Here is a 16,693-nt window from a genome sequence, read left to right as displayed (position 1 = left end):
CCCATGTAGTCAGATCCCCGCTGGGGGTAAATCACCACAGCCCCATGCGATCAGATCCTCAGTGGGGGTAAATCACCACAGCCCCGTGGAGTCAGATCCCCACTGGGGGTAAATCACCACATCCCCATGGGGAAAATCTCCACTGGGGTAAATCACCACAGCTCCATGGGCCAAATCCCCACTGGGGGAAATCACCATAGCCTTATGGGGCCAGACTCTACTCGGCATAAATCACCACAGCCCCATTGGGCCAGATCCTCAGTGGGGGTAAATCACCACAGCTCCATGGGCCAAATCTCCACTGGGGGTAAATCATCACAGCCCCATGGGGCAAATCCCCACTGGGGGTAAATCACCATAGCCCCATGGGCCAAATCCACAGTGCGGGTAAATCACCAGAGCCCTATGGGGCCAGATTCCTACTCGGCATAAATCACCACAGCCCCACTGAGCCAGATCCCCAGTGGGGGTAAATCACCACAGCCCCATGGGCCAAATTCCCACTGGGGGTAAATCACCATAGCCCTATGGGGCCAGATCCCTACTCGGCGTAAATCACCACAGCCCCATTGGCCAGAACCCCAGTGGGGGTAAATCATAGCTCCATGGGCCAAATCTCCACTGGAGTAAATCACCACAGCCCCATGGGGCCAAATTCCCAGCGGGGGTAAATCACCACAATCCCCATGGGCCAAATCCCCACTGGGGGTAAATCACTACAGCCCCATTGGCCAAATCTCCACTGGGGGTAAATCACCACAGCCCCATGGGGCCAAATTCCCAGTGGGGGTAAATCACCACAATCCCCATGGGCCAAATCCCCACTGGGGGTAAATCACTACAGCCCCATTGGCCAAATCCCCACTGGCGGTAAATCACCACAGCCCCATGGGGCCAAATCCCCACTAGGGGTAAATCACCACAGCCCCATGGGGCCAAATCCCCAGGTGGGGTAAATTGGCCATAGCTCCACTGGCTCCTGCCGTTCGAACTCAAGCGCAGGATTTCCAGCACCAGCGTTACCCACTCCAAACTGAGGCCATGCGACTGAGCCCGGGCACTTTCTGTACACGCAGCCTGGCCTACAACTCCGTCGTGTACTTTGTGACCACCTCCCACAGCCCTGCAGCACTGCACCCCAGAGGTGGCTGCATGTCAACGGGGCTCCATGCATGCCATCGGGGAAGCACTCTGGGAATCCTGTGGCATGAAGGGCACGCCAGCATTGATCTTCTGCCGTCTCTCCCCAAACACACCACGACGGTGAGCATGCTTTGGGGGGCTGCTCTAATGCCAAGAGCTAGAAAGAGGGGGCAGGGGATGGATAGCTAGATGGGATGGATGGGGATGGATAGAGAGACAGATTGCTGGCATTTCGATGCATCTTTGTCATCTATTCCCCCTTATTCCTTCTCTCTATTCTGTACCCTCTCTTCCTGGTACTCTCCCTGTGCCCCAGTCACAGCCGTCATGCCTCAAAGGCGCTATCCAGCTCTTTGTGCTCGTCCCTGCTTAGTGAGTGCAAAGCAAGGCGCAGCCGCCAGGCCCCCCGACCCATCTGCCCCTCTCTCCCCTGCGTGCCTGGGAGGCTGCTGGCTCTGTAAGCCCCAGTGCCAGCTCTCGGGAGCCCGAGAAGCACAAGTACAGAGCCTTGTGCAGTTTGGAGTGTCAGTGTGAGCTGGCTGACTCTAGCCGCTGATCCCGACTGGAAAGAAATGAGGCTCTGAGGTGGAAGTGAAGCCGCTAATGAGAACTTGCCGTTTACATTTCAAAGCAACGATACTTTGCCTTATCAGTAATAACTGGCTTGATAACCTGTAGTTATAGCTGCTTCCGACCGCCAGTACATTAGACACGGGAGTACTCCTGCGGCTTCCCTTGGATGGTGATTCTCACTCCCCTGCAAGCCTTGAAATCAAATCCACAGGAGAGGAATGCGGTTCGGATCAAACCAGCTCGCGGCTCTACCTGGCATGAAATGAGTTTGTGGGGATTCAGTCCAGCCCTCGGGGCAGGAGGGACCCTGCGACACCGGCAGCAACTGCACTGAGCTCTGGGATTCTCCGGGAGAACATGCTGTGCAAAGCGGGCACTGCTGGCCCTGCCCGCTGACCTTGCTGGCATTCTCAGGTGCTGGATGAGACTCAGTGTGGCCCAGATCTGGCTTTCGGCTTCAGGGCTGGTGGCTGGAAGGCTGGAGGGGGAATGGTGAGGTGGGAGGACAACTGGATCGTCTTTTGAGTGGGTTTGGTATCAGAGCCCAAGGGAGTTAGGTGCCTGACTTCCCTTTGCCAGGTCTCTCCATGCTCAGGACAGAGACAAGGGGCAGGACGCCGCAGCACTGGAGCCCAGATGAGGTCAATCACTCTCGTCGACCCCACTGATCAATGGGGTCTGGCAGCAGAGGAAAGGCCCCATGGCTCTGCAGCACCGGTCTCCAAAGGTGCTTGGAGCTGCCTTCCCCTGTCATGGTGACGCCTCTGTCTGTGTCCAAGCAGTGACACTTCTTGCTGGGTCAGCTTAAGCAACTGGGCTCAAAGTAAAAAGCCCCCCTTCTGCGGTGTCCCCTGGGCATCACGATCAAAGCTGCAGGGAGACCAACACTGGAAGTGGAGCAAATACATGGGAGCCCCACTCAGCAGGAGGAGCCAGTGAGCTGAGAGCAGCAAGTGCTACAGGGAATCCTGGGAGACTGGATTCTAATCAATTTGCCGGCAGAAGGACCAGAGACGATGGTTCCAGGAGAAGCCAGAAAACCCCACGCCAGAGCCCCAGGCTCCAGCACCTTGGCCCTGAGGTGGCACCAATCAAACTGTGAAGCCGTAGCATTTCACATGCCCAGAAGGATGCCAAGGAGCAGCTGCGTGACTGATGGAGAGTGACCACCCCTGCGCTCTGGAGCAGCCTGGGCTCTTCATTTAGCTAGCCTGGTGACTAATTACAGCCACGCAGTGAGAAATCTGTCAGCAAGATGAGTTGGTCGGAATAAGTGGCCCCAGTATGGTCATAACCCATCTGCCCAGCCTTCTGGCTCCCTCCATATTCTGAGGGTCTGCACTTGCATTCAGAGGTGACATTACAGTCAAGTGAAACCGAATTCACAGAGGTTCCTGGGGGCTTGAGTGGGCTGTCTCAGCCTGCCCTTCCCTTTGCATCTGGAGAAGGTGCACAGGGGTGCTGCTTCATAAGACATGTGGGTTAGCCCAGGGGCTACCAGAAAGTCACAGAGTCTAAGGCCAGATGGGGCCACCTCCAAATCCCCTAACCCAACCTCCCTGTATCTCCCTGGCCACCAGCAACTGGGTCAAAGGATTACAACCCTCAGGAGACTAATGCAATCTATACAATCCCTGCTCCACAAAACCTTCTTCTGGCTTCTTCTTTCCTCTCTCCTTCCCTGGTTCTCCTCCCCTCTGGGGGGTCCAGCCGGAGCCCAGCAGACTCCAGGTTTCGGCCATCTTACAAAGGTTCTCAGTGGAGCAAGAGTGGAGCCTGGAGCACTCATAACTTCCACGAGAGCTCAGCTGCCCTCCTGGGGAGTGTGCCAGGGACCTCCAGAGCTATGAGTATGAGCTACTATGGCTGGAGATAGAAGCCCTCCAGCTGGGGCTGTCACAGATGCATCTCCTGGGTGGACCAGGGACACACTGAGCAAGGGGGTGAACAAGGGGACTTAACTGGTGACCAAAGCAAAACAGCTGCCCAGGCCAACCGCATGGCACCTTCTCACTACTGTATTTGCACCCAATTATTTTGATTTACAAGGACATGAGAAAGTCCAGCCTGGGTCTGCCCTGCCCCGCACGTGTCCCCTTTGTTGCTGGTCCGCTAAGGAAATTGGCAAGAAACAGCCACGAGAACAGCGTCCGGACTCTTGCTAGCCACTCGGCTCATGAGCAAAGCAACCTGCCCAGAAACGGGTCTGGGATTTGCTCCAGAAACTTACGCTACAAAAGGGGCAGCCGGGATTGGTCCCTCCTGCTCTGGCTACTCAGATCCCAGAGAAGAGGTGGCACAGGGACAGGAGCAGACTCCGGCTAAGTAAGGGCCAGATGGGACTTTTGTCTGAAATCTCGCAGGGACAAACTCAGGCATCATCACTGCAGGGAAACTCCCCTTGATTTCCCCAGGCGCTTTGCTCCAGGAAAGTTCCCGCATTTTCGGTGCTTGTGTGGGGCTGGGAGAATGCGCTAGTGGGAGCGGGTGTTTGTGTGTGTATCTTAGTGGGATTGCAGGTCAGTGTGTTTATCTGCACTCCCAGTGTGCTATCGGGAGTGGGCATCAGTGGGTATTCCTAAGGGTGTGTTACCTGGAGTGCAAAGTAGCTGGACTTTGTGTGGGTTTGGGGAGCATCTGTCGCTGGCAGCAGCAGTGGGGGTGTGGGTGCAGGTGAGAAGACGTGCGTTCACCTTGCTGAAAATGTGTGTGTCTGGGTGAGTGCCTGTGTTAGTGAAGTGCGTGTCAAGGGGCAGTGGGTATATGTGTGTTAGCAGGAGTTAGGGTGATCACACAGCAAGTGTGACAAATCAGGACACTTTTTTTTCAGGACGGATAGTTGCATATATAAGACAAAGCCCCTAATATCAGGGTGTTTGTTACCTAGTGAGAGTGGGAGTCCATGTGAGAATGTGGGGGGGGAGTAGGACAAAGAGAGAGCATTAACTTGTGTGTGTACATGTGTTTGCAGGAATGTGTGTGTGTGTGTGTGTCAGAACAAGTGTGTGTGAGTGTTAGCAGGAATATGCATCAGTTAGCAGGACAAGTGTGTTTCTGACAAGAAAATTGTGCAGGGGGAGTTAGCCGGAGTGTGTGTGTGTCAGTGACAGTGTGTTAGTGTGAGTTAGGATGAGTGTGAGTTGTCAGGAGTTTGTGTGAGTGTGTCAATGGGCATCCAGAGGGGGTATTTAGGGGGTGAAGCTTCCACACTCCCTGCGCCTCCCGGGCACCTTGCTGGGCCTTGAGCCTGTGCGTGGCTTTGCCTGACCCCAGCACCCAGCAATCCCTGTTGATGGGATGCTATGAAAGTGAGAGGCGGCAGGTCAGCAGCCTGAGGACATGGCGGGGCAGGAGGCGCCGGGGCTGCCGGGGCGGTTATGGGGCAATGATCCTGCAGAGTTCCTGGCACACAGAACTCAACGACTTCTGTTCAGGCAGCAGAGGTGCTGAGTGCCAGGCTGGCTCTGTGTGAGGAAGCATGCGCACACGCACACACACACTCTCTCACATACACACACGCACGCGCACACACATGCACACACACTTTCACACACACGCACGCACACACACGCATGTGTGCACACGAGCACACGCACACACACACACACAGGACGGCACAGGCTGCGAACACCCTGCCATGCTGTTCAGCTCATCCAGGAGCTTCTGTGGCTGGTGGCGATACTTACCCCACGCGTGCTCTGAGGCCGCGGGGTCATGGCAAAGCAGGAGCGGGCGGATAGGACTAACCAGGACCAAACACACAACACAGGAGCAGATTAGCGAGGCTGGAGCAGGCACTCGGGACCACATGCTGGGGGCAGCTCTCCCCACTCTGCTGTGGGAATACCGGAGCCTGCAGCCATAGCAGGCAAGCCAGCTGAAAAAGGCACATCGGCCGCAGAGCTGGGGGGGCTTGGAGATGAGATTTGCACCAGTGGCAGCAAGCGGGTGGGTTTAGAGCCACCCAGAGACTGGGGCGTCAATGTGTAGACACTGATCTCAGGGCCAGGCAAATCCAGCCCACGCATTGATCCTGCTGGGAGAGAGAGGTGTATGGGGCTAGCTAGCCAGTCGGAGCAGGGCTCTCAAGTCTATTTCCAGACCCATCCTCTTTCAGAGGTAGGGTCTTTAGAGTTAACTGAATATCAATATTTGTGGATGGAGAAGGGGTTAAATCCATCATTTCTCCACCCCAGCCAACCTTGGCAAAACCCAGAGTCCCAATTTGATCCCCCATCTCAATACCCACCCCTGTGCCCCTCTGAAATAGACGAGCACTTGAGCTGGATGTTCCTGTTAGGATGATCATCAATGAAAGGGTTAACTGTAATACTGCTGTGTGGGGCGTCATTGTTAGGGTTCAGAATTAACGCCCCATTGCACTGCATGAATGAAGTTCATACTGCTACAAGCACTTGTTTTGGGCTGTCTGCAGATTCAGGCAGATGTCACCACGCTGGCTATTCATGGGTCACAATCTCTGGAAAAACTAATGGCACGGGGCCGGTTCCCCGGCGGGTGTTGGTCAGCACAGTCTCCCTGCCGTCAATAGAGTTTCACTGATTGACACCAGCTGAGAATCTGGCCTGGGCAGCCCTTCTCCTGACAGCTTTGATCCTGGACCCCTCCCAGCGCAGCAAACTCACAGGGCGACCTGCAGGGCAGCATGGGCTCTCTCTCAGCATCAGATGGGGTGTGGCCATTGTCGGGGGAGCCTTTTACTTCCATCCTGCCTGGCCTCATGCTCCTGCCTTGAGGTGGGGCTGGGGCTGGCTGGGATACACACAGCCGGAGGGGCTGCGTGAAGGGCCTGCCAGTCCAAGCCAAAGCTCTCAGGCTGGGCAGAGGCCCACAGGGCGGATGGCTCCAGGAATCTTTGCTCCCTCCCTGCCCCGCCGGGCCCACCTTGATGATGTCCTCATTGTTGGACTTGCACTCGACCATGGCCGAGACGTCCGTGATGACGCCGGTCATCTCTATGGCGATGACCTTCACCGGGATGGCCACCGTCCGGCCCGTCAGGATGGCTGTGTTGATGATCTCCGTGTCCTGGAAGGCAAAGGGGCCACTGCATTAATGTCCAGCCTCCATTTTCCTCTCCCCTGCCCTGAGACCCCACTCCAGAGGGGTACCCTACAGCCGGCGAGGTGCAAGGAAAGGATCCCAGATGTGTGCGTGTGTGTGCATGCAGGTGACTCAATAGGGGGCGCTCCCCTCTGGGAGTCAGCACTGCACCCAGTACCTGGCACTGTGCTGGGGATGGGGGCGCTGGGCCCCCTTTTATTTTATAATGTCATGGCAAAGAAAGTCCTGTCTGCTCACGGTCATTGTGCTCGAGATGCAGTCTCAATCCCCTTGCTCGGAGGCCTCGCAAGCTCTTAAAAATTTCAAAGAACAAGAGCAGTGTGGATGGAGGGCAAGTCTAATTGCAAATCAGTTAATTATGCAAACAGAGGAAATCTGATACAGAAATTAAATTGGCTGCTTCAGAGCCGGGCCTCACTCCTGGAGGCGAGCCAGCATAGATAACCTTTCAAGTCAATGAAATGGCAGGGAATCTAATCTGCCTTCCTGGCAGCCTGTGATGTGATAGTCTTTGATGGAGGGATAGCTGGCCCGCTCTCATCCCAGGGGCGAGGCTCCATGGAGTGAGAAAGTTTCTGGGCACCGGCTCAGCTTCCCCCTGCCCCACACAGACCCTCTTGAACTAAGCTCTTAAAGTGCAGAAGAGCCCCCCATCACTCAGTGACCCCAGGCACGAGGGGCAGGAATCTGCAGGCAGATCCCACCCCCCACCTTCACAACCCTTGGAAGCAGCACGTCTACACGGCAATAAAAGTCCCATGGCTGGTCCAGGTCAGCTGACTTGGGCTTCGGCTGCAGGGCTATAAAACTGCCGTGTAAATCTTTGGGCTCAGGCTGGAGCTGGGCTCTGAGACCCCAACTAGCCAGACCCTGATCTCCATGACAATCTGGAGTCACTCCGCTAGGATTACTGGTGTAAATGGGATCCGAACCAACTGGAAACTGCTCTCCTTGTTTTTAACCCTGGGAGGAGAGTTGTCTAGTGGGTTAGAGCAAAGGACGGGGAGTCAGGACGCCTGGGTTCCACAACCGGTTCTGTGAGCGAATGTGATAGAGGGGTTATAGCAGGGAACTGGGAATAACAACTCCTGGGTTCTGCTCCCAGCCCTGCCGCTGGCTCCCCGTGTGGGATCTCAGGAGAAACATGTCACTGCTCGGTGCCTCAGTTTCCCCATCGAACAATGGGGCTTCAGCAGAAACCAGTGTAGAAGATGGGGCCCAACCCCTCGAGCTCAGATGTGTTTGCTGATGGGTACCAGCACAGGCCCCAGCCCCGACGGAATGGCCTGCTGTGTCCCCTTCCATGTCCCCCACCCCCACCGGTGGAAGGGACTGATCAGGGGCCCTGGTGGACTGTGTCCAGCTTCTCTGAGCAGGGATTCAGGGGCTGCTGGTGGCTGGACATGTCTCTCCCCTCACCACATGGAAACAGACACCACTGTCCCAGGGGAGGCATTTGAGTGCAAGTCCCAGGCCAACATCCAGGAGCCGGCCCCAGGACTCTGCCCCAGGCCAGGGTGGGCGCTCACACCAGGCAAGCCCAGCCTCTGAGCCAGCACCAGTGCAGCACGAGGGTGTGTTACAGAGGCATACACCAAGGTGTGGTTAGCTGTGTGTGTGTGTGTCCCCTTGGATATTTGGAGGGGGAGAGGTGTGTGTGCGCAGCGTGGTACAGGCGGGTGTGTATGCATGAAAATGAGGGTGGAAGGTGTAAAGTGAGTGCGTGCCGTGGGTTTACAGTGTGTGGGGTGGTGGGGGGAGAGGTCCGGTTTGCATGCTGTTGTGTATGTGTGCAGTTGTGTGGGGAATGCAGGGGGCCGGCTAGAACCCCTCCCCCCAGCCCTGCCCTGGGGGTGGCGGAGGAGCCGTCCAAGCTCACTCACCATGGCCAGGGGCACAATGGCGCGGATGTCCCGCTGAATGACCGTCAGCTCCGTCACCACCTTCTCCAGGTCAGGCGGCGGATTGCGGCCCCGGTAGTCGATGTGCCACATGATGCGCCGCGTCACGGCCTGGCTGGTGAAATTCTCCATCTCGAAGTCCAGCTGCATGATCTCATAGGAGGAGTCCCCGTCCCTGCCAGGAGACAGAGGGCAGCTGCGGTCAGCCGCATTCCAGGCCTTGCTCTAACGCAGGAGGAAAATCAGGCCCCTGACCCCAGGGCTGGGGGGTTTTGTCTCTACCCTTGTGGAAAAATCCCACAGAACTAAAGAGAAAGAAAACTGATCAGGCCTTCCAAAAACTGAATGAAGGACCCTGAAATCCTGAAGATCTTCTTGGGAACGACCCTACAGAACTCTTCAGCAGCGGGAGAATTCGCTATTCTTGTTCCCTATTGGATTCTCAACAGAGCCCCAAGCAATGGGACTTCCAAGGGGTCTGCTCTAATATATCAGCTCCGTACAAGGGAGTGGACAGCGGAATTAACCGTGCAGCTGCCGTGCGAGCAGCCTATCCGTGAGAATGAATGACTCGCCAGCCAGGGGTGACCCGGGCGCTGCCCTACACCTGGGGGTGCCGTCTGGCTCAGGGCGGGGCTGGATTTACCTCTCTAACCTGCTCCTGGGATTTCATTTTATCTCCTGAAAGTCCAGCCAAAGGGCCAAAGAGAGGCAGGTAAGGAAAGGGGCCTCTTGCCGCGAGATGGCATCGGAGCAGCCTAGCTTTGTACGGCAGGGAAGGCTTCATGGCCAATCTTGCCGTGTGCTTAATAACAGACAGCTTTTTTCATCAATGGATCCCATTATCCCCCTGGAGAAATGGAGGCACAGAAAGGGGGAAGTCACTTGCCCAAGATCACCCAGAGGAGCTGGGAATAGAATCCAGGTCTTCTGAGTCCCAGTCTGGCTCTGTACCCACTAGGAAACACTGTCCCCTCCCAGCTTACCCAGCTTGGTTTCCATTCACAGCAAGGCCAGAGGAACTGAGGAGGAGCCAACAGTCCATCCAGCGGCCAGGGCCTGCAAAGGAAGGTGCCATCCCGCACTGGACAGTTATGGAATGATCTGTCCCGAGAGGCTGTTCCTCTGGGTAAGTGGACTTGAATCCTGCCTATCCTGTGGGCACGTTACAGATCCAACGGTACTTTTTTAGATGAATGGGGATTTCCACACCCCTAGTACCATGGCCCTGCCTCCTCTGCAGTTCGGCATTGCACTTGGCTGCTGCCCTCCACCCCAGAGGTGGCTGCATTTCCCCTGGACCCCCATGTGGTTTGCAAAGCAGAATATTCCAGGGCGAGGGGGGAGCCATGCTTGAGAAGTTGCTGCTCTCCAAGGGCCATGTGCACAGAGCTCTGCAGGCAGGACTCCGAGGTGTCCGGACAGTGTGCAGATGAAAGACAAAGGGGCTGTCTGGCCAGTCACATTCCTGGGACCTGAACATCATTTTTTTAAACAGGTTTCTTCCCCTTTTCAATTCCCTCTAAAGGCAGCGCGGTTCTGCCCACCACGGAGCCGCCTCCTGCTCTTCACTCCCAAGTTGCACCATGACCAAGCGGGATTGCTCCAGGGATATTCCATGCTGGCCTCCCGTCGCTAGACCAGTCTCTCATTCTTCTCCGCAGCACCGGCCATGCGCAGCAAAGAGGCTGCTGCTTCCAGAAAGCAGAGCCCCAGGCTGGACCCAGTGGCACCCGGTCGAGTTTGCTGATCCCTCTCGGGCAGATGCGCCGGGGGCTGGCGGGCGGCTCGTCGATTTCAGCGGCTCCCTGCAGCGTGCCAAAGCTAGACTGCAATGCTGCACCCTGGGGTGGGGCACTGAGGAGCCATCCGTGCGGCTGCTCCAAACGAAATGCCCCCCTCTGCTCAGAGACCCGCAGCAGGGCACCCATGCCTGGGATCGCAGTGCCGGGTTCAGGATGGAGAGAGCACAGGTCACAGATTGCCCAGTGCCAGGCTCAGTGTCCTGTCTGGGTCGCACTCACCCACAGCCCAGGGCACTGGTAACAGGATGCCAGCCTGCAACCCACCAGGCAGCTCTCACGTTCCCAGCCCCGCAGCACGATTACCCAGCACCAGCATCTCCAGCTCCGCCTGGGTCTCTGCTGCTTTGAAACAAACGAGTTCCCGTCATGTTGTCCTGGCCACCCACTCCCTGACAGGAGACGCCGCGGAGCTGTCACCATCCGACGGTGCTGTCGGACTCCCGGTTCCCCGGCCTGACCTGAGCCGTGTGGAAGGAATCGCAGGAGGCCATTAGCAAGCGGGCTGCTGGCTGTCAGTGCCTGTCAGCATCGCATTACAAACCTCTCTGCCCCCCGGGGTCCTGGCACCGTCCGTGAGCTCTCCTAGCCATGGGAAAAGCCTGTTTGCTGTGCAGGTGGCAGGTGCCACATGGACACGTCTCACCTAGTTAATTCCCTGCCACTGCAGGCACTCGGGTATTGGTGCCCCTCGGTGCTGCCTAGTCTCTGTCCGTGGCACACCACAGCTCCGTCTCCTGAGGTCTGAAATGCTTTGGGCTAATTAGCATCACTAGGCTCTACATGGGGGTAATGGGCAAAATTTGGGGGCTGTGCAACTGCTGATGATTTATTATATGCATTAACTCAGCACCTGGAAGCCCCAGCCCTGAGCCAGGACCCCGCTGCGCAAAGCCAGGGCATCACGCCACATGATGCAATGATCCCTTCTGGCCAGAAACTCTATTCTCCTCCTGCCAAATGGTGCTGACTCTAGCCAGGAGCCATTTGCTTCGGCCCCAGGCTCTCCCAGCGTTAACGTCTCACAGGTCTGGAGGGCTGGGCGAGCCAGCAGCGCACTAGTGCAATCAAAGGGGCGCTGGAGACATCACATGTGATGCACACACCTCTCCTTGCTGGAATAGCCCCCTCGTAAATCATCGCAGCGCCTCCTCCATGCATGGCACAACGCAGACACATGGCCGCAGACACAGACATACCCACCCACCCGAGGGGGCAGGCAACCCGCCATGGTACGAAAGACCCGGGGGTAAGAGGTATGCCCACACTCCATGGCCACTCCTGCTTGGGAAACCTCCTGGAAACGCAGCCCTCCTTGTGCGAATCCTGGTTTGCCCCAGTGGAAGGGGGAGCCGAATCCAGCCCACAATGTGTAGATTGCAATCCACGTTTGTGACTAAAGCATTGCTATACTGGACCCAGCCAGTCCAACAGCCGGTCTCCATCCATGGCCAGTACCAGCTGTTGCAGGGGGAAACGCAAGTCACCCGAAAGGAGGCAGTTAGAGGATAACCTGCCTCAGAGAAAACTTATTCTACCAGCCCCATCGGTTAGACATTTGCTCAAGCCGTGAAGTTGGAGGGTTTATATCATTCCCAAGCTGTTGAGTTTTTAACTCTTCCCATAATCTGGATATTCTCACCATCCATATAAACATCCAATGCTCTTTTGAAACCTGGCTTCAGCACTACTTATTGTAGCCATGAGTTCCACAGGCTAATTGTATTTAAAAGCATTTCCTTTTCTCCCTGTTACATTTTCTTCTTTTCACCGAATGTCCCCGTCTTTGTGTCATGAGCCAGGACAGTCACAAGCTCCGGATTTCCCTTCTCTACACTCTGGGACAGCTCTGCCACGTCCTTTCTTATCTGTCTCCACAGTCATTGCATTTGGCCATGGGGGTTGCACAGGGTGCCTGAGACCACAAGGGGGATGCAGACCATGCATTTGTGGACTCCACCTTGGCACCAGGGGTTTGTCCCTAGAAGCAGGAAGTGAAACCGACTAGGCTCAGACGTGAAAATGACTCTCCCTGCCCATTGAGAGAAATGGGAACCAGCTTCAAAGTGCTGACATGGGGAAAAAGTCAGGGAGATTCTGGAAATGCTGCCAGTGTTAACAATCTAAGGGATCATGTATCAGCTAAGCCAGGCTGATCTGTATTTGTATATATCCGTATGATTTTTGACCCGGCATTGTCCCTTTGCTAGAGGAATAATTAATACCCAAGGTCTGAGCGGGCTGCAGCTGGTGAGCAATTGATTTCTCATCGTGTTACATTTATTGAGAATGCACCATTGATCTGGGGATGTTTTACATGGCCAGTTTCACTCCTATAAATATAGAATGAACAAAAGGAGGAAAATATGTGAGTAAACCGTCTGCTCTCAGCTCCCAGAGATGCCTGTCATCTTGCAATCCATGGCTCCCTGGCACTTGGCTCTGTGCTGTTGCCCGGCCGGGCGTGGTCTTTTCAGGACATGACTGGCAGAGTTCAACACTCCTTTGCTCAAGTTCTCCTTCAGCTCGGAGATGGGAGCTGCATCCCCCCACAGAGTTCCTGTCCCATTGCCCGCAGAGAGAGGCTGGGACGGGAATAACTGCGATCGACCCAATGATGCCCTGTCCCTACAGCGCCTCCTTCTGGGACAGCTTGGGAGTGGAGTAACCAGGGGTCCCCGCAACAGCCAGTATGACTCCCCCACTCCCCACAGCACCCCCTGCTGGGAGAAGCTGGGACTGCAGTCACTGCTCCTACCCTGCACCCTGCAGCACCTTCTACAGGGAGAAGCCATCAAACTCAACCCTACACTGGCTTCAGATGCCAAGAACCATTAAATCCTTTTATGCTGAAATCCCTGAGGAGGGAAACGGGCTTAAGTCATTTATACTTTCCATTACATTCATATTTGATCAAGTTGTTTTCCTAAAAGGTGATTGTAATCACTTTAAATTCACCTTCCGTCTCTAACCTTTCAAGGCTCATTTTAATCTGCACGTGGGGTGGGGGGTTTGGGGAGCCTGTCAGCATCTCTCCTTCCCTGGGCCAGCCCTTCGTCTCATTAAAAGAAAATATTACGGCCATAAAAACCTCCCTAGCTCCCAGATAAAGAGCCACCCGCTCTCTGGCATCTGGGGATTTCCATGTAAGCGGGTGCTCCTTTCAGAACCCCCCATTGCTCCAGCTGCTAACATCTGCACTCAGGGAAACAGAAGGAAGGCAGGTTCGTGCCCTGGGAATCCCAGCCCCAAGTGGCAGGGAGAGGAAGATGATCAGGATTTAGAGTGGTGAATGTTCCCCCAGCCAGCTAAGGGTGAGAGCTGAGTGCCAGACTCCCTCCAGTCACCACATCTCAAGGCAGCCGAAGGCAGGCTCAGTTTGTGCTCAGCAAGGGACACAGAAAAGAATCTGCAGGGAAGGGAGGAGCTGCAAAGTTTTCAATCCCTGGGGTGTTGACCAGGTGGGAGAGCTCGGGGGATCTGCTCTGCCCTACAGAGCTTCCCAGGAGCTGGTAAGTTCCAATCAGAGTTGAGGTGCCGGGGGACAAGGGGGTTCGTTCATGGACCATCTGCCCCATGAGAAATCCTGTCATTTCAAAATCTTGTTTTCGTTCCAAATTGGAAGAAAAGTCGAAAAGTCCAACAGTTCCCCAGAACGGAGATTCTGCAAACATTCATTTTGGAAGCACTGAATCGGTTCATTTTGGTACGGACAAGATATCGAGATGAGCTGTGGGGCAGGGGGCGATTTCATTCTCACAATCTCTAAAGGCTACCTCAGGAGATGGTAACACTGGTGAAAACCAATGTCTCCCTAAAACCAACAGTTTGGTGCAATCTGCACAGACGGGGTCTTGTTTCTTATGGATCTGCTCCTTTCCTGCCAGCATCCTGAATAGCCCTTGACGCCCATGCATAGCGAGTGCCATCTGGACTTGGTAGCACTTAAGAGCTGCAGCCGGTTACCCACGATGCAAGTGGGGAACCAGCCTCTGTAGGGGTACGTGCTATGCCAGGCTAGACCTGCTGGTGGCATGCTGACGTCCTGGCATCTTCTGTAACTCACATGAGCTGCATGTCCTGAGGTACGAGAGGTCAGCTCCCAGCTGCTGTGAATTGACAATGCTTTATTAAAATCAGTCGGACTAAGCCAATTCACACCTTATGGCCAGTGCCTAGGCTCCTTGAGTAGCTCGCATGTGTGTGAGCTGGAGCTGTGGAATGTGGGCTGAAGTCCCGGCTTCCAAGGATCTGTCCTACGCCAGCACCCGTGGCTGCTGTGGGAGCAGAGGAAGTGGGGTTATGCAGCTGCAGTCTTGCCCAGTTAGACTGTGAGCTCCCTGGGGCAGGGACTGTCTCTCACTATGGGTATGTGCAGTGCCTGGTACAACAGGCTGCTCTAGGAATAGACAGCAGGGCTGGTCAACGAATTTCCAGCTCACTGTTTTCCTGCTGGGAAATCGGGTGTTGCTGAAATACAGATGAAACATTTAATTTCAGATCAATAATAAATCTGTGTCTGTCTCAGCTTTTGTGGTGCCTCATGGGAGCTGCAGTTCCAGGCATCTCAGTCCCCAGTGTCCTCCTTGGACTCTGCTCTCCAAACGGACTACACTTCCCATGATGCACTATGATCTAGCTTTGTGGCTGAGCTGTCACAGTGCCTCATGGGAGTTGTAGTTCCAGGGGCCCCATGACCCCAGCATGCCCTAGACTATTCTACCTGTGGCTGAGCTCCCACAGTGCATCATGGGATTCCCATTTCATGTACACATTGCCCATAGACATTTTTCAGCAGTTTCCATTTTGTCAGATGTTTCAATATTTCTGTGCTTTGTCCCAATGTCAGAAAACATTCTGATATTCTGGAGTTTCCCACAGGATGAAAATTCCATTTTTTGATCAATTTCAGTAGAGTGTCCGGGCCTGAACTTGCAAGATGCTGAGCGCTCCCTGTAGGCCAGGGCACTGAGAGTCAGGATCCTTTATTAGGATCGATGCACTATGCCATGTCCTCTCTCTTCGTACCCAGGGGTCCCTGTGCTGCTAGCTGATTGGGTCTCCATGTTGTTGCTGTTAGCTGCTGTGTCCTGCCATTGCTCCTTTCCCTTGGCCCGAAGTTTTCTACACAATGCACCAAACAAGAGAGCAAAGAGTCTTGTGGCACCTTATAGACTAACAGACGTTTTGGAGCATGAGCTTTCGTGGGTGAATACCCACTTTGTCGGATGCATGTAGTGGAAATTTCCAGGGGCAGGTATATATAAGCAAGCAAGAAGCAGGCTAGAGATAATGAGGTTAGTTCAATCAGTGCAACACAAGAGTAGTGGAACTTGTGATGCAGGGGCAGGGGACTAGTCCCCCTCAACTGAAGTATTCTGGGGAGTGAAAGAAAGATTCAGAGAGGCTGGAGCAGCTGTGGTTGTGCTCAGAATCAGGCTGAGAAGTGGAGAATGGGACCCGGCTGGGCTGGAATGGGCCTGGGAACAAGTCGGAACCCCTCGGATCCTCCTTGGGTGATTCCACTGTCCCCCTCCCTTGGCCGAGCCTCAGGACCTCCCCTGACTCTCCATCCTACCCCTCCCCAGTCACAGGGATCTCTGCTCACCACCAACCCACTCACAATGGAATGCAAAGCACTGCAATCGGGACATTTTTCAATGACTCTGTGTTACAGTCATGTAAACACACCATTGAGGTTCAGGAACCAAATTAGGGACCTAATCGCCTTTCCGAGGCACTAGCAGGCTTAATGGACAAGTGCAGGCTTTCTGCTGATCACTGTTCTCCTGGTTAGGCTCAGGGCTGCCCAGAGGATTCAGGGGACCTGGGGCAAAGCAATTTCAGGGGCCCCTTCCGTAAAAAAAAGTTGCAATACTATAGAATACTATATTCTCATGGGGGCCCCTGCAGGGCCCGGGGTCTGGGGCAAATTACCCCATTTGCCCCTCCCTCTCCCCTCTGGGCGGCCCTGGTTAGGCTCCAGATCAGTGAAGACTGGAAAAAAATATGATTATTTGTCAACAGCACATTTGAAAAAATGCCCAGAACTGTGTATGTTTGCAAACAGCCTTGAGCGACTCACCCAGCTTAGGCAGCTAGGCAAATAATGAAACTGTCACCATATCCTCACTCCCATGGGTTATCAGCAGGGCTTGAAGCAAAGATCTGCAGCTTCGAAAGCGCGGG

General features: G+C 54.9%; 1 protein-coding gene across 1 annotated transcript in view; it reads right to left on the bottom strand.

Moving 5' to 3' along the window:
* Positions 1–16,693, bottom strand: part of TMEM132E (transmembrane protein 132E) — a 47,075-nt gene that overhangs the window by 16,854 nt on the left and 13,528 nt on the right. Inside the window, exons 4-5 of the mRNA XM_032789695.1 lie at positions 8,685–8,877; positions 6,622–6,765 (exon numbers count right to left, since the gene is read on the bottom strand). Of these exons, the coding sequence (XP_032645586.1) occupies positions 6,622–6,765; positions 8,685–8,877 (337 nt within the window). The remainder of the gene's footprint in view (positions 1–6,621; positions 6,766–8,684; positions 8,878–16,693) is intronic.

Source organism: Chelonoidis abingdonii, chromosome 20 (assembly GCF_003597395.2).
Source record: "Chelonoidis abingdonii isolate Lonesome George chromosome 20, CheloAbing_2.0, whole genome shotgun sequence".
Taxonomy (NCBI): domain Eukaryota; kingdom Metazoa; phylum Chordata; order Testudines; family Testudinidae; genus Chelonoidis; species Chelonoidis abingdonii.
The sequence above is the reverse complement of the archived record's forward strand: the minus strand, read 5'-3'. Positions and strand labels throughout refer to the sequence as shown.